The 18,105-nt window shown below is 44.9% G+C and overlaps 1 protein-coding gene across 2 annotated transcripts in view; it reads left to right on the top strand.

Moving 5' to 3' along the window:
- The window catches only part of SERPINI2 (serpin family I member 2), a 42,867-nt gene extending 30,259 nt beyond the window's left edge, over nt 1-12,608 (top strand). For both annotated transcript variants that reach the window (XM_083739679.1, XM_083739678.1), the window contains exons 8-9: nt 4,206-4,295; nt 12,429-12,608. In XM_083739679.1, coding sequence (XP_083595805.1) covers nt 4,206-4,295; nt 12,429-12,505 — 167 coding nt within the window. In that variant the 3' untranslated portion in view covers nt 12,506-12,608. The remainder of the gene's footprint in view (nt 1-4,205; nt 4,296-12,428) is intronic.
- The last annotated feature ends 5,497 nt before the right edge of the window (nt 12,609-18,105 follow it).

The following is an 18,105-nucleotide window of genomic DNA, read 5'->3' as shown; positions in this document are numbered from 1 at the left end:
ATTTGTAACTATAAAGCGGCAGAGCGGGTGGGGGAGAATGTTGTAACTCATTTTCCACTTGCAAAGATTTTGCTCAGAACGGTAGGTGATCCGAAAAGTGAAAAGCATTTAACAGGATTTAACAATTGCTTCTCTCTTCTTCTGAGTCATATTTTGGAGGCTTAACTGATGGCACATGGTGGTTTGATCTCTTACAGGAAATCTTCTTTTTTTACTAAAAAGGTATAAGGAATATTGTTAATCTGTGACACATTCGGCTATGTTAATACATAGGCATCATGTCCCCTTGGCCATGAAACTGATCTACAGTTCATGATGGCTGAGCGAAGTAGGTTATAAAATATTATGCTTTTTCTACTGGAATATCCCATCAGTTGACAGGACAGGAGGGAGCTTTGCAGATGATTTAGCTAAGCAAATTCTATAGGCTGTAGCTCAGGGGTAGAGCAACTGCTTTGCATTCAGAAGGTCCCATGTTTGATCTCCAACACCCCCAGGTAGGGAGTGGCAATACATTCATTTGTCCACCCCATGCCTGGAAGGGAAAGCAATCTAGTGGATGTGATTGGTATTTGAAATTCATGTCTCTTTCATAGTAAAGGGACCCCTGACCATTAGGTCCAGTCGTGACCGACTCTGGGGTTGCGGCGCTCATCTCGCTTTACTGGCCGAGGGAGCCGGCGTACAGCTTCCGGGTCATGTGGCCAGCAGGACTAAGCCGCTTCTGGTGAACCAGAGCAGCGCACAGAAATGCCATTTACCTTCCCGCTGGAGTGGTACCTATTTATCTACTTGCACTTTGACGTGCTTTCGAACTGCTAGGTTGGCAGGAGCAGGGACTGAGCAACGGGAGCTCACCCCGTCGCAGGGATTCGAACCGCCAACCTTCTGATCGGCAAGTCCTAGGCTTTGTGGTTTAACCCACAGCGCCACCCGCGTCCCGTCTCTTTCATAGAATCATAGAATTGTAGAGTTGGAAGGAACAGTGAGGGTCATCTGGTCCGCCCCCCCCCCCGCAATACAGGAATCTTTTGCCCAACAGGGGGCTTGAACCCACAACCTTAAGAGTCTCATGCTGTCCTGAGTGAGCTAATTGACTCAGTCCACAAACAATATGTAATTGATTATGGTCCCGTCCCCCCCAATCTGCATTGCACTTCCTTTGCATTTAAATGAATGGGGTGAAATGACATAATGGCAATGTAACTATGCAATTTTCACATTTGATTTATATAATTGATTGCACAGTTGATTATGTGAATCACATAAATTATGCAGCTTCTCAACAGTAAGGAATAACATATTTTGGGTGGAAGACGAACAGCACTGGAACAGAAACATTGTGGCATGTGACAAAAATAGCCGAACAGAAAATGATGTCCTCTTACATTCCTACCCTGGAGAGTCACATCCACACATGTCAGATGTGACAATTGGATGGTATTATGCATTCATTTAAGCATTTTGGAAAACTGTTTCCCACACACATTGGCTGTTTGCCTTTCAAGTACCTGACACTTCAAAAAACATTCCTTTTTATCCATCACTCAGCAGCTGATTCCACCCCAACCCCCATGCTTTCAGTAGAGGGGCAGAATATGCTAGAAGTGCAGGCAATCAGGAATTATGGCTGCAATGAGCTAGTGTAAAGGAATCCCAACCAGGTATTGGCATATATGTACAGCTGATAGAACTCTTATTCTTGAAAAGCATCCTTTGTTTGACTGACCAAGCCATATTAAACCAGTCTTCCCCAACCTGCTGCCATGTAGATGTTGTTTGACTGTTGCTCTGCTTTCCAGTGGGGCTGAGAAGTGGGGTTTTGTCGTCTGGGCAGCCCAGGACCTCCATACACACTGCTCAGGATTGCACCCTGGGGAGGTCACTTTGATGCTGCTAATGCAGCAGTTTGACTTCACCCCTGAAGGCACACTCCATCAGACAGATGGATGGCAACAATATCTCTTCCCATCATCTTTGACCACTGGGCATCCTAGCTAGGAATGATGGGAACTGTAATCCAACATCATTTGGAAACCCAAAGTTGAGAAAGGCTGCTTTAGGCTTTCTTTTCCTTTCTGGACAGCTCACGTTTTATAAGAAATGACGCATGTTTCGGGAATTATCCTTATCTATAAAATTCAGAGCCCTAGCACCATAAAATTCTATGGGACACATAAAAAATCACAGCCCTCCCTAAATTATCACTTGGGTTTGTAAGTCCATGACTTAAGCCCTATATTTCTCATTTGTTCTCTGGTGTTTAAGGGCAAAATCACGACTCTCTCTATTGATTAGCTACAAAGCCTTGATTTGCTCTTTGATTCCAACGCTGCCCTTGTTCTTGTATGGGCCACATCACTGCTTCTGAAAACAACAACACAGCAGGTACCCACCCTTTCCTTCGTGCTCTCTTGCCTGCAAGTCCAGGTCATGTTCCCAGACTACTGCAGGGATATTTCTTCTCTCTGGCCTCTGCTTGCTGTGCCTCTCATCTCTAACCAGAACACCACTGCCATTCACTTTTCATCGCCCTGATATGTGGCTCTTCAAATCCCTACATTGATTCCTACTACTTCTAGCACAAAATTCCATTGTAAGACTAGGGATGGTTGAAACTGTCAATTTTGATTTCTTTTCATTTTTTCATTTTTCTAGTGTTCAAGTCTTCACATTTCTGCATCACTTTGCTTTTTTATATATAAAAATTCTCATCCCTATTTTAGTGTGAATCTCTCCTAATATAAACATTTTGTATGCAATTTTCTCGAATAGGCACATTTTTTTACAAGTAGTTTCCCCTAATACAATGCATATTTGTATTTTATTTTCACTAATATGTGCATGTTGAGAGCCAGTGTGGTGTAGTGGTTAAGAGCGGTGGACTCGTAATCTAGTGAACTGGGTTCGCTTCCCTGCTCCTCCACATGCAGCTGCTGGGTGACCTTGGGCTAGACACACTTCTCTGAAGTCCCTCAGCCTCACTCACCTCACAAAGTGTTTGTTGTGAGGGAGGAAGGGAAAGGGGCTTGTTAGCTGCTTTGAGACTCGTTAAGGGGAGTGAAAGGCGGGATATCAAGTCCAAACTCCTCCTCTTCTTACTCTTCTTCCTCTTCTTCCTCTTCTTCTTCTTCTTCTTCTTCTTCTTCTCCCCACTGCTTGACTGGAGACTTTTCATTACAAAATTCAGAGAAGTGCAAATTTCACAGGATGGTTCAGTTTCAGAGTCGTCCCTGCCAATAGATGTTAAGTTGGCTAGGAATTGATGTGTGTGAGAGAAAGAGAGGGGAAGAAAAACACTTCTAGGTTGTGGCACCTGGTCCATGGAACAGAATCCCAAGACTATTCTACCTGGCTCCTTCTTTGCTTGCTTTAAAGCATACAGCAAGCCCACAACTTACAAACATTTAATTTGTGGGCATTCAGCTTTATGTGCCTGGCAAAAACATAAAAATGAATAAAAAAGGGGGGCAGGCATCTGGGAAAAAAGACTCTGATTTTGGCTTTAGGAGTGATCCCTGGGACTTAACCCATGTTTTATGTCAGCATGGATTTGGTTAGTTAAGGACTTATACTATTGCTGTTCCTTGGTGCTGTGGTCTAAACCACTGAGCTTCTTGGGCTTGCCGATCAGAAGGTCGGTGGTTTGAATCCATGCAATGGGGTGAGCTCCCGTTGCTCTGTCCCAGCTCCTGCCAACCTAGCAGTTCGAAAGCATACCAGTGCAAGTAGATAAATAGGTACAGCTGTGGTGGGAAGGTAAATGGCATTTCTGTGTGCTCTGGCTTCTGTCACAGTGTTCAGTTGTGCCAGAATGCTGGCCACATGACCCAGAAAGCTGACTGTGGACAAATGCCGGCTCCCTCAACCTGAAAGCGAGATCAGCGCCGCACCCCATAGTCACCTTTGACTGGACTTAAGCCTCCAAGGGTCCTTTATCTTTTACCTTGTTCCTTGTTGGGATTTAGGGCTACTATTTCAGTGCTGCTATACGTTACTGCTGTTATTTTTGGATTGTATATATTTTAGGATGCAATCCTTTACCCACTTGCAGAGTAAGAACAGCTGAACTCAAAGGGACTTACTTCTGAGTAGCTATGACAGAACTAATAATTTAGGTTGTTACTGTATCTTTTCATTTGAAAAACACTTCCTTTTGTCTGAACCTTGTGCTTGTTTTTGCCTTTGTAAAAAATATACTGCAGGCATGCATTTGACAGCAATCATGAGCCTGTCCCACAAACAGGTTGTGGCAAACCGACCATTCCTCTTTATCCTGAGACATAACTCGACAGGTAAATGGATAAGCAATGTATTTATTGTTACATTTGATTCAATGTATTGTTGTTTATTAGAGGCTTGGTTGGTAAGGGTTTGGAAGGTAAAGACCATTGTCCTAAACCACTTCTCAGCAGGTGAAGACATTAGCTTTTTCCAGACCTTCTCCTCTGATATGATTACCATTGTGTGAGGGGGGAGAATGGGTCTGCAGCCCGTCTCTGTGTTTGTGTGTGTGTGTGTAGTTCTGTCTGTCTGTCTGAACAGTGCTCTTGTGTTCAGATTCTGATTTCAGGTTTCATCTGTGAGAACAGGACTCAGGATTAGATAGGCCATAACTCTTATTATGCTCATGTGGGCTCCTCACAGAATTTAGAGCCCTGATTATGTCTGTTGGGTTCTGTTGTTGATGAATTTTTTGACCCTCCTGATTTTCTTATGGGTTTTGTTTGTTTGTTTCCATTCCCAGCTGGAGAGAGGAGTTTAATTGGCAGTGCCAGTGTGGAACTATGGTTACGTCACCTCAGGGCTGTTTCACACATTATGAAGCCACAAACCAGGCGACTCACTGAATATACACTTGATAGGAAGCTGCAGCCAGCAAATCCTAGCTCCTTGACCTTTATGATACACATTTTTGAGGCATTCATCTTTTACAGGTTTAGGCTTTTGAAGAAGGTTTGAAGAGTCCTTCAGTAAGGGAGTTTGCCCAGACCCTAGGGCAAAGGCATCACCAATATGGCACTGGCAACTATAGGTGCACATGTGCCCTTGGACCCACAGGATCCCACCCTGTCCTCAAGATGAAGTTTTGCAGTGTGTTCTGGGTGGCTGGGTATGTGTGCAATACCCAAAAAAGTTCCCCCTAAATTGCAAATGTCCCCACAGGCCCAACAAGATTGGCAACTCTTTCCACAGAATCAACTTCTCCAGGCAATCCTGTCATAGAGGTTACAGGAAGTAAGGAGGAATAGGCTGTTAAACCGCTACAATATCTATTACTGTTTCTTGTAAAAGCTGTAGAAATGCACATTACTATTTTATGATCTTGGCTAAAACCAAACTGTCTAAATTTACCTGCTGCTTTAAACTGAGGATTAGGAAATGGGGCAGCTCGTTTTCAGGAAATAACAGTGGCTGAATGCAAAAGAGAAATCACTGTTATTTTAAGCAATTACACAATCAGTACTTTTGTCCCCGGACCCCACTGTAACTAAGCCTAAGTAGGAGCCACTGAAATAATTGTAATTTTTTTTCTCCTTTTCACCCCTCCCATCATTTCCTTCCCTCTTCTCTGCTGTTTTCCCTATTGTGTATTTTTTAGATTGCAAACCACTTGGGGCAGAGACTTGTTCTCTCATTCTTTGAAATCTGTCACAAACACTGATATATTAATGATGATAATAAATAATAGTAATTTCTAAAAACTATTGTCTGATGTGACATGATTTCACATCCAGCCTGGGACCAACATTATCTGACTCCATTTAAGGGCTGGCTGCAGGTGGGGGGGGGTTGCCGGGTGGTGGGGGCTTGTAAAAACTGCCCATTCGTGGGTTAGTTGCTACATCAGGGATGGGCAGCCTGCCCCCTACATTGCTGGACTAAAAATCCCACCATCTCTTGCCACTGGCATGGGCTGATGGGAACTGGAGTCCAACAACACTTGGAGGGCCAAAGGCTCCCCACCCCTGCCCTATATCACCCCCCCCAAACAGAAGCTGTGGGTCTCTAAACAGACCCTCAGCCAGACAGCTGCCATGGGAACATTATCCATAGGAAAATATAGGGAACAAAATCCATTCTTTATTGGCTCCATAACATTTAACAGCCTGTTCTTAAGTAAGGTGTGAGGGTTTGGGGGGATTTGCATTACTGTTTTATGCTCCCTGCTGAAATCAAACTGTCTCAAAGTAACCCGCTGCTTTAAATTGAGGATTAGGATGAGTGGCAGCTCATTTTCAGGAAATAATAGTGACTGCAATAAAGAAGGGAAATTACTGTTATTTTTAGCAATTACACAATCAGTATTTTTTTTTTTTTTTGTTACGGCAACTTTCGTATTGAATTACTGATAATTTGTCATCGCGATGGCAGACAGGCTTTATCAAAGCTCTTGGTAACCTTGCCGCAACAGAATTAGAGCCTTGGGAATCACGGTGGTGTCTAAACTCTAATTTGGCATGTAAAAATGAAACGTATTTAAAATTGTTGCCTCCAAATGGTGGCGAGAGCAGGATAGCCTCACTGGCAAAAGAAGCATTTTAGCTTGATGTCCGACAGTAACCTTCCTGTGAGGTACCAATCAATCTATCTATACCCTACCGTTCCTCCAAGGGGTTCAAGGTAATGTAAATGCCCCTCCCCCTTCCCATTTTATCCTCACAACAACCCTGTGAGGGTGCTTATGGGCTAAGAAGCAGTGACTGGACCAATGTCAGCCAGTGAGCTTCCTGGCCAATCAGGGATTCAGTCTCCCAGGTCTGAGGCTCTAACCACTACACCGCACTTCCAACCTCCTACATCAGTGCTGGATCCAGGTGTCTTTTTTGAGAGGGTGGGGCTTTATGCAAGATACCCATAGTGGGCCTTCCCACTGAGTGTGTTCCCCTCCTCTTTGTCCCTTCAGTGTGGTGTAGCGGTTAAGAGCGGTGGACTCGTAATCTGGGGAACTGGGTTCGCTTCCCCGCTCCGCCACATGCAGCTGCTGGGTGACCTTGGGCCAGTCACACTTCTCTGAAGTCTCTCAGCCCCACTCACCTCACAGAGTGTTTGTTGTGGGGGAGGAAGTGAAAGGATAATGTTAGCCGCTTTGAGACTCCTTCGGGTAGTGATAAAGTGGGATATCAAATCCAAACTCTTCTTCTTCTTCTGCCCATTTGCTTGTCTTCATCCTCTGCTCTCAGTCCATAACAGCTGAACTTGAGGCAACTGGAAGATGCGTCTCCATATATATATATTTGCTCTTGTTGCTGCTTGCACGCTGAGAGAGGGCACATCAACAAGCAGCGAAGGATGTGGGCTAGCAATCCTTGACACCAGCCCTGCTCCTTCTGAGGACTTTTAATCTGTAAGCAGACTGTCTTTTTAAGGTTTAAAAGACCCAAGGGGCAGGTTGAGGCTTGAGCCAGCAAACATCTGGCATGACCAAAGTGGCTTTGCAAAGTCTCTGCGGCTCAAGGATTGGTGAGTCCCTATGTGGGAAGACCTGATATTCCTGCAGCCAGGGTGTGCCCAGCTTGAGGAGATAGATTACAGCAATCAAGTACTGTATACATTTTGTGAAACAAAACAATAAATAGAATTGCATAGATCTGAACAACGACAACAAAAAGAGATGGAAATTAAAATAAAGTGAGTCAAAAACGATCTGCTGTGAAAGGCATGGGTGGGTAGGGGTGCTGGTCCTTTAATGCTAGGAGCAAACTCAAGTCTCCCTTGGCAACTGCTGCCAATAATAAATACAAATCCTTCTAGGTCTGTCTTGCGCAAAACTCCCCAGGGTACTGTATTTTTTGCTCTATAAGACTCACTTTTTCCCTCCTAAAAAGTAAGGGGAAATGTGTGTGCATCTTATGGAGCGAATGCAGGCTGCGCAGCTATCACAGAAGCCAGAACAGCAAGAGGGATTGCCAGTGGCGTACCGTGGGGGGTGCAGGGGGGGCCGGCCGCACTGGGCGCAACATCTGGGGGTTAGGGTTAGGGGGCGCAAATCCATGGGTTAGGGGGTGCAAATTACTTGCCTTGCCTCGGGTGCTGACAACCCACGCTACGCCACTGGGGATTGCTGCTTTCACTGCGCAGCGATCCCTCTTGCTGTTCTGGCTTCTGAGATTCAGAATTTTTTTTTCCTGGTTTTCCTCCTCTTGTGGTCTGGTGCGTCTTATAGAGCACCAGACCACAAGAGGGTTTTTTGTGTTTTTTGGACAGCTCTGAGTTGCCCCACAAAGAGAACACTGGCAGCAGCCAGGAGAGGAAAGGAGAGGAGAGTCGAGGTGAAAAAAAAGAAGAAAAGCGTTGTGTGTTTTATACAACTTGTGTGATACTGCAAACTGTTTTCACATGCACATTGTGCGCAGAGAGGACACCGAATCTAATGAGGTGAAAGGGCCACAGGAGGGACTCAAAGCTGCATTCTGTTTGTAGGATAAATAACTTAATTGTCTTACTTGCATATATCTCCTAAGAGAATTCTGGGGATCTTAAGAGGTAATAATAATAATAATAATAATAATAATAATAATAATAATATTTATTTATACCCCGCCCTCCCCAGCCAAGGCTGGGCTCAGAGCAGCTAACCAGCAATAATAAAAACAAATTGAATGAATACAGCTTAAAAAACAAGATTAAAATACAACATTAAAATATTGAAACATTAAAATATTAAAATGCAGCCTCATCACAGGAGGAGAAGGAAAAAGAAAGAGGGGGAGGGAATCAAATTGGCTCCAAGCCAAAGGCCAAGTGGAACAACTCTGTCTTACAAGCCCTGCGGAAAGAAATCAGATCCTGCAGGGCCCTGGTCTCATGAGGCAGAGCGTTCCACTAGGCCGGAGCCAATGTTGAAAAGGCCCTGGTAAGACCTTAGCTTCCTTCAGACTCTGCTTGCATTATTCGGGTTAACCTGAGGCTGAAGTGAACTGAAAAGGAAGAGGCAGAGCCCCTGAATAAATCAGGAGTAAAACCATTATTGCAGCCTAGTCATTGGCGCAGGATAGAAATGCATTTTGAAAAAACAATGCACAATAATATATATATTTTTTTTAAAAAAATAAATTCTAGTGTTGACTATACTCCCAAAAGATGTCACCTTTGTTAGGTATGCCAAAACATTTCTTTGACATGTGCTGAGGAAACATTGCAGAAGGATTAAAATGGAAAATAGCTTCATTATCTTACACCGCAATCCCACACTCAGCTGTAAGTTCTGTTTAACTCTAAAAGGACTTGCTCCCAAGTAACTGCACATAGGATCACAATCTTTTGGGCGAAGGCTGAAAAGACCGTAAAGCATGATCACGTCTTGCTTGTGCAAGTCCAACCTTGCATGGTTGAAAGTTAATTGGTTGAAATCCTGCAAATTAATTGCACACAAGGTGGAGAGCTTAAAAGCTCCTTCTGTGCCAGTGACACACACCTTAGTTACACCCTGTTTGGATTACAGTAGATCAGAATTGTTGTAATTGGATCAATCAAGATCAGGGAAGCAGGAAGAAATAAAAACTGTGTACCCTGAAATTCAACACATGGGAAGTCACTCAAAATTGTTTAATTTGGTATTTGAGTAATTGGCCTTCTAACTGTATTGTAATGAATAAAAATATTATATGGATTACAGTAATGCACTCTGCATGGGACGCGGGTGGCACTGTGGGTAAAACCTCAGCGCCTAGGACTTGCTGATCGCATGGTCGGCGGTTCGAATCCCCGCAGCGGGGTGTGCTCCCGTTGCTCGGTCCCAGAGCCTGCCAACCTAGCAGTTCGAAAGCACCCCCGGGTGCAAGTAGATAAATAGGGACCGCTTACTAGCGGGAAGGTAAACGGCGTTTCCGTGTGCTGCGCTGGCTCACCAGAGCAGCTTCGTCACGCTGGCCACGTGACCCGGAAGTGTCTGCGGACAGCGCTGGCTCCCGGCCTCTAGAGTGAGATGAGCGCACAACCCCAGAGTCTGTCAAGCCTGTACGGGCAGGGGTACCTTTACCTTTACTTTAATGCAGTCTGCATGGATCTGCCTTTGAAAAGTGCTCAGAAACTTCGACCTGCTCAAAGAGCTGTAGCCAGAGTGTTGATCGGAACTGGTCATAGGGAGCAAACGACTCTCTTGCTACAACAGCTCCACTAGCTACCGGTCTGTTTCTGAGCACAATTCAAGGCACAGCTTAGGTCCAAGCTATCTAGACCTCTCTCCCTGGGGAAGCTAGACTGGCTCCCTCCTTGTCCTTCTGCTGGCAAGTGAAGACTTTCTTGTTCCAACAGGCCTTTGGGAATTGACTGCTTTTAATCAGAGGGCTGGTGCCATGCTGTTTTTATTCTAATTATCTGTACGTTTTAAGATGTTATATATGTTATATATTTTTAATTCCATCAATGTTTAATTATATTTTAATGACTGATTTTTCTGTTTTTAGCGGTTCTTGTTTTTATCTGTAAGCCACCTTGAATCCCACCAGGGAAGGAGGTGGGGTGTAAATAAATATATATTGATACTAATTATAAGGCAGGCACCACCAGGCAAACAACTATCCCTCAGTCTCAGCCCTTCCACCTGTGACAAACCAATAACAATTCAGGGCTGTTGCAATGACCATGGGTTGTGTCCAGTGCTACACTTACTCAGAGTAGAGCCATTGAAGTCAATAGACATATGGCCAACTTAGGTCCATTCATTTTAGTGCAGCTACTCTGAGGAAAACTTAGTTGGATAAAACCCAATGAACATGCAGTGCTTGGAGCATAGCTGTCAACTTACAGAAAGCCCAGCCAGCAGCCAAACAAAGCCTCAAGCGGTGGTTCCCACTGTTGTGTATTGAGTCAAAGGATTTTATATCTGTATTATTATTGTCTGTATTGCATTAGGGTAAAGTAACTGCCTTTTGGTTCCAGAGGGTACAGCTACTATTGGTTCATTTAAGCTGCTGTATTTGGATCCTCTGTCTTATTGGTTTCCTCCAAAAGGCAGGACTGTGATTGCCTGATATTGTTCCCTCCAAAATGTATCCTTTCTAGCTTGTTCCCTGTCCCTATAAATGTAGCTCTCCCCTCCTCAAGTCTCAGTCTTCTTTGCTTTAATAAAGAAGTGTTACTAGAGAACTGTCTCCAGCATATTATGTCAAGAGAGCTGAAATCACAAACCCCACGTCACAACACCCACAGTGCAGCAACCCAGCAAAGGGGATGCAGCAAGGAAAACCACCGTCACCTCTCCGCTGGGAAGCGCTGAGCAAAGGCGAGTCCCCAGGCAACGCGGCCAATTTGATCGGCACAAAGCATTCAAGCTCCACCCCCCCAGTCGTTCTTAGACTCCTTATTGGGTGAGCAATGCAGCCAAGCAACACAGTTGGAGCCTCCCTCCTCCCTGGCCAGCAGGGAGGGAGGGAGAGGAGCTGCTTCCTTTGAAACCTGGGAAATTTAAGGGACATCATCCATAAGGGACAGCAGCAGGACACGGCGCTGGGATAAGGGACTTTCCCGCCAAATAAGGGACGGTTGACAGCTATGGCTTGGAGCCATTGAGAAAAGTGCAGCATAAATACTCATGACTGATTGTGAGATGCTGTTATTTTTATTTGTTACAAGTGGTTTTGCATAGTGCCCACATAGGCACTAGAACAGAGGTCAGCAAACTTTTTCAGCAGGGGGCAGGTCCGCTGTCCCTCAGACCTTGTGGGGGACCTGACTATATTTTGAAGGGGGAAAAAAATGAACGAATTCCTATGCCCCACAAATAACCCAGAGATGCATTTTAAATACAGTGGATGCTCGGGGTGCGAATGTGATCTGTGCGGGATGCACGTACGCAACCCGCAGCGGTGCGTCTGCGCATGCGCAAAGTGAGATCCCCGAAACCCGGAAGTAACCCATTTTGGTACTTCCTGGTTTTGGCCGGACTGTAATCCAAAAAAACACAACCTGAAGTGTCTGTAACCCAAGGTATGACTGTAAAAGGACACATTCTACTTGTGTAAAAACACACCCGGACTGTCCATGGGCCGGATTTGGAAGGCGATTGGTCTTCTTTAGGGAGCCAGTGTGGTGTAGTGGTTAAGAGCGGTAGACTCGTAATCTGGTGAACCGGGTTCGCTTCCCCGCTCCTCCACATGCAGCTGCTGGGTGACCTTGGGCCAGTCACACTTCTTTGAAGTCTCTCAGCCCCACTCACCTCACAGAGTGTTTATTGTGGGGGAGGAAGGGAAAGGAGAATGTGAGCCGCTTTGAGACTCCTTAAAGGGAGTAAAAGGCGGGATATCAAATCCAAACTCTTCTTCTTCTTCTCTTCTTCTTCTGGATCTGGCCCCCGGGCCTTAGTTTGTCTACCCATGCACTTGAAGGTCAGGTTAGAGATGTCCAGATAAACATAATGAAAATGAAATTATTGCAATTATTTGGAAGTTCCCATCTGAATAACTTTTTCTCTGCCTTCCACTCAGGGTCCATTGTATTTATGGGGAAGCTGGCCAATCCTGACACCCAGTCGCAAAAGGGAAGAGACAGAGACTCCCTTTAAAAAGTAATAAGAATCACACTAAGGTCACATGTGCTTTGAGGGGGAGATGGAAGTGTGGTTTCTTTTAATGCTGTTGCCTGCTGAATAGTCTCTCTGCACCTCATATAGCAAGGTTGAATAAACCATTTCTGCATGTACTGTTCGTTTCTAGCTTCTCTGTAAATTATTTTATGTACTTTGAATGCTCTCAAGTACTCCAGGTAATTATAGAAGATTCGTAAAGTGGATATTTGAAAGGAACGATGTGCACTTCAAGAAGCAGCTATATACAAGAGAACGTATTGTTTCTGATCTAAACCATAAAAGGAAAAAGAGAAAAACAATTCTCATGCATTTCTAAGTTCTCATGGAAATTTTCAAATGGCAAGCTTTTCCGTTTTGATTGCACCTTGACAGTTATTGCTTCAGCCTATGTGCTGCTCTCCTTTGCTAGCAAACGGGTAAGAAATAAAAACAAAATCCTTCAGTCCATTGGCGATGACGAGATAAACAAAAAGGAGATTTTGAAAAAGAATATACTGTTACTATTTCTGCATTTTTTTAAAAAACCAAGAAAACAAAGTATATGTGGATTTTGAATCCATTCTACAAAACTTTCCTTTTCGCTGCCTTTTATAACTGCAGGGTCTATTTTCCTTCAGCTTTCTTGGGCTGGGACCATGTTTGAAGAAGCTCTGGAAAATAATTGACAGTCAGGCCTGCCTAGCAATACCATGGTTTATCTTGCCAAAGTAAGATTACAAAAGGGTGGGTGATGGGGCTTGGATGAACATCATGGAGGTTAGCAGAGCATAGACAACAGAAGGCTATCTCTGTCCAGTTGGGCCACCTGCCCAAGCTGATGGAAGACATTCTGCACCACCAATACCACCTGAGCCTTAAGCGACAGCCATGGATCATCTAAGCTGCATACCTGCTCCTTCAGAGAGAGTAACCCCATCAAGAGCAGGCAACCTGACATCCATGTGGTCTAGGGAACCACCTAACTCATAGTGTCCCAGTCTTATTTGGATCGAGCCTCAGCTTGTTGGCTCTTGTCCAGTCCACTACAGAGGCAAGACGACAGTCCAGCACATCCACTGCCCCACTGGCAGATGTTGCACTTGGGGCAAGCAGTGTTGCTCACACCTGTACTAAGAAGGGAAGCAGCAGGTGAAGTACCTGCAGCAACCGCCATGTTTCTTTCCCCAGGATGCTGCTGGATCACAGAGGTAATGTGAGTAATGTAAACAGCCAGGAGCTTCTCACTACTTCTCAGTCCCTAAACAAGTTTATTTTTTATTTTTTAAAGGAGATGTTGCTGTTAGCCTGTGGGTCCTAGCATTTCCCCTGCCATACCAGGTGTTGGCGCTGGGCCTGAGAGCAAAAGATTCTACCTGACTGCCTGCCACTCTTGTACCTTCCCACCTTTTCTCTCAGCCTAATAACTCTGCAACTGGGTGATTTGGTGCTTTCTCTGACAAGCTGTTGCTTCCTCCGCTCACACTGAAATACGGCGGTGTCTAATAAATAAGATTTAATTGATTTGACTGATAATTGCATTGCTGCATCATTTACACATTTTTATTATTCTAGTCTCAGTGATTACTTTTTTTAAAAGGGCTGCACACATGCTCAGCTGATGCACGATGAAGCAGCAGGATCTGAATTCTGCATAAGACACTATCCAGTTTTTAAAGTATGTTTCCCCTTATAGCTGGCCGTTTATTAACACAGCCAAGTTTGAAGCAGGCTTGATCCCAAGCTGTGTACAAATCGCTCTCCAGAGAGCACAGGTCATCACAAGCCCAGGCAGATATGACCTGTTTCTTCTTTGGGTCTGACTTCTTAAAACGCTGTGCTGTGCTACACAGCCTCTTTCATTTTGGCATGGCATGGCAGTATCTAAACTTTCTGAGCAGGCAGCCAAGTTGTGGCTATCAGCATTCCCCCCCCCCCCCAGATAATCTGCTAAACAGTCATCAGCAGCAATAACGTGGACAATGTGATTCTAGCAACAGTGCACCGTCTGCAGTTCTGTGCTCTTCCGTAATGATTTTATATATACATAAAATCCAAAATTCTTGGGGAACCAGAGACGTTTCTCTGATATCCGTTGCACTGAATCAGCAGCAGCAGCTGCTAGCAATGTCCATTAGCACTTCTTTATACATTAACGTTTAATCATGGAAAGCCTCATTCGCTGGAGGATGCTAATGAGGGAAATTTATTTATAGTATATTCTTTTTATTCAAAGATACTCAGGCCTTATGCTGACTGGGTCTGTCCATGGCTATGATATAACAGATAGGAAAGTGATTTGATCCTGCAATGTCCCGCTTTTCCTTAGGATGTCCCTATTTTCATTGGAGGAATGCTGGAGGGTATAGAGTTATCTGACCACCCGCCCCGAGCCATCTGGAGGTGGCCCTGTATAGGCAGGTTTTTAAATGTTTAATGTTTTATTATGTTTTTATATATGTTGGAAGCCACCCAAAGTGGCTGGGGCAACCCAGTCAGATGGGTGGAGTATAAATAGTAAAAAATAATATTATGGAATAGGACATCTCTATTTTGATCAGAGAAATGTTGGAGGGTATGAAATGGAAGTTTGGGAACTATAAGCCACAACTGTATAGTGGTACCTCGGATTAAGAACTTAATTTGTTATGGAGGTCCGTTCTTAACTTGAAACCGTTCTTAACCTGAAGCACCACTTTAGCTAATGGGGCCTCACGCTGCCACCGCATGATTTCTGTTCTCATCCTGAAGCAAAGTTCTTAACCCGAGGTACTATTTCTGGGTCTGTAACCTGAAGCATCTGTAACCTGAGGTACCACTGTAAAGGTAAAGGTAAAGGTACCCCTGCCCGTACGGGCCAGTCTTGACAGACTCTGGGGTTGTGCGCCCATCTCACTCAAGAGGCCAGGGGCCAGCGCTGTCCGAAGACACTTCCGGGTCACGTGGCCAGCGTGACATCGCTGCTCTGGTGAGCCAGAGCCGCACACGGAAACGCCGTTTACCTTCCCGCTAGTAAGCGGTCCCTATTTATCTACTTGCACCCGGAGGTGCTTTCGAACTGCTAGGTTGGCAGGCGCTGGGACCGAGCAGCGGGAGCGCACCCCGCCGCAGGGATTCGAACCGCCGACCTTTCGATCGGCAAGTCCTAGGCGCTGAGGCTTTAACCCACCTTTAAAGGACTGTTGTGCCACTTTAAAGGTCATGGCTTCCGCCACAGAATATTGGAAACTGTCGTTTGTTAAGGGTGGTAAGAGTTATTAGGAGACCCCAGCTACCCTCATGGAGCTGCAATTCCCAGAGTTCCCTGGGAAGTGGGGTGGATTGTTCAACCACTGTGTGAACCACTGCAGTTGCCAGGATTCTTTGAGCGAAGCCATGGTCGTTAAAGTGGTATAATGGTGCTTTCAATGTATTGTTACCTGTTGCCTTGCAGGACATATTCCAGAGAAGAAAAGGCTAAGGAGTAAACCCTACACAAATCTGGAGTGGAGTTCCTTAATAGTGTTGGATGGTGCCTTCTGGCGACTCCTGCAGCCAAGTTGGTGCCAATGTTCCTTTGGACCACATCAGCGAGGCCAAGAGGTTGTTGTCTGGGCAGCCCAGGACCTCCATTCACACTACGCAGACTGGCACCCCAAAGATGTCACTTTGGTGCTAAAAACAACACAGGAGCCAGCAGTTACGAATTATTGGTCTGCAGCCCACAGCAGGTGCCAGGCCTCTCTAGTGGCTTGGCCTTGCCCCCAGAGGCACACTTCATTGCCTTTTGAGACAGACGGATGCCAACATACATGGCGTGGATGCGGCCATAGAGTCCAAATCCCTCTCCAGCCATTCTTAAAAGCTAACCATGGAGAAATACAATGCTGACTGCATTGATGCCACACCCTTGAACGTTGCCTGCAGAGCTTCTGAGGGAGACTTGTAAGTGGGAAACCTGGTAAAAGTGCTTAGAAACCTGCTTGTGGAAGGGGCTAGCCAGGGCCTGTTTTCCCAAATGCTACATATATATTAAAAGACAAGACAATCCCTGCTTTACAGGTTCAAAATCTCAGAAACATAATACATAACATGTGTTGCCATTGTTCAGGGGATTAACACATAATCTTGACACTTAGTTTGAAAAAATGGTATATGTGTGTGTGTGTAGTTTGTTTTTATGGGTGTTTTTAATAGCTTTTTCAGGCTGTTTATTGTGAACTGCTCAGAGGTGTTTTGTTATAGTAAGCAGTGGGTGGGAGGGAAGAGGTAAGAGAAAAGCAAAGCTTAGGAGCAGCTGCCAACCGATGGGGTCAAGTCGTTCTTCCTCTTGCCATGATATTCTTCTTGGCTACCTGTCTGTGGCCCTAGGTCATGCTCTGCTTTGATTTTAGGCAGCGGTGGTGGTAGGGAGAAAATGTAGGAGGAAAAAAGAGCAATTTAACCCTTATATGTCAAACTGCCCTGTCAAACTGGGGAATGATAATAATAATAATAATAATAATAATAATAATAATAATAATAGGAATGGGGAATGGATTGGGCAGACCACTGAAGTTTGTGGGAGCATGAAAAGACATGAATGAATAGCAGAGAGGGAGTCAGCACCTAGGATGAATACTTGGAATGTGAACAGCAAAATCCATTCTTCAAAGAGACGTGTCAGGGAAGGAAGGAATTTCCTGCTCAGAGTCTTCTCAGTGGCTACATCCAGATTTTGGGACCTTCCCAGGGAGACTTTCCTAGCTCCCTGTGCCAGCAAGTAAAGACCTTCCTGTTTAGACAGACCTTCAACCTGCTGAGACAAGGTGGAGGATTTCATTGTTGATGTTCCTCATTTGCTTTAATTCACTTGTTTTTTATCTGCTCCTGCTTGGAGCGATCGCCCTACTAATAAGCAGAGGGAGGCTTTGGGGTGCTGGACTATCCTGGGCTACAAGGCCACCTCCCTCTCTTTGATTCTGTGATATCTTTGCTCCTCAGAGCAGTCAGAATCTAGTTGTTTGGAGCCTTTGCAAGTCTGCTTACATTTTAATAGTCAGGACAGGGTTTTTCACACTGGCAAAGATAAATTCATCACAGTCTGCCTAGTACTTAACAGATGAGTCGGTACAGAGGCAGAAATGTGCTGATCCAGGTTTTCACCAGGCTCTTGGAAGCTATTTTAGCCCCCCACAAAATTGGAATGTACTTCCTCGCACTCATTAATCATGGCAGCTGAATGTGTAAAGGTCTAAAGTTCAGACCAGCCTTCTGAAGTTTGGTTAGGATGTTCTATAGGAAATGTGCCCTTGTTCTCCGGATATCTTCTGTTAGCAAAAAAACCCTCCTGTAACATAGAGCATTTTATATATATATATATATATATATATATATATATATATTTGCTTTCGTAGATTTTCACGGGTACAGGAATGCAGGTTTTGGTGTCCTCGGGTGTCTTCCCGTGTAAAAGTTGGGGTGTCTAGGCGACGTTTCGACGAGGTCTCACTCGTCATCTTCAGGCCTGAAGATGACGAGTGAGACCTCGTCGAAACGTCGCCTAGACACCCCAACTTTTACACGGGAAGACACCCGAGGACACCAAAACCTGCATTCCTGTACCCGTGAAAATCTACGAA

This window comes from Podarcis gaigeae, assembly GCF_964106915.1.
Source record: "Podarcis gaigeae genome assembly, chromosome: 5".
Lineage (NCBI taxonomy): Eukaryota > Metazoa > Chordata > Lepidosauria > Squamata > Lacertidae > Podarcis > Podarcis gaigeae.
This window is presented reverse-complemented; position numbering and strand designations above follow the sequence as displayed.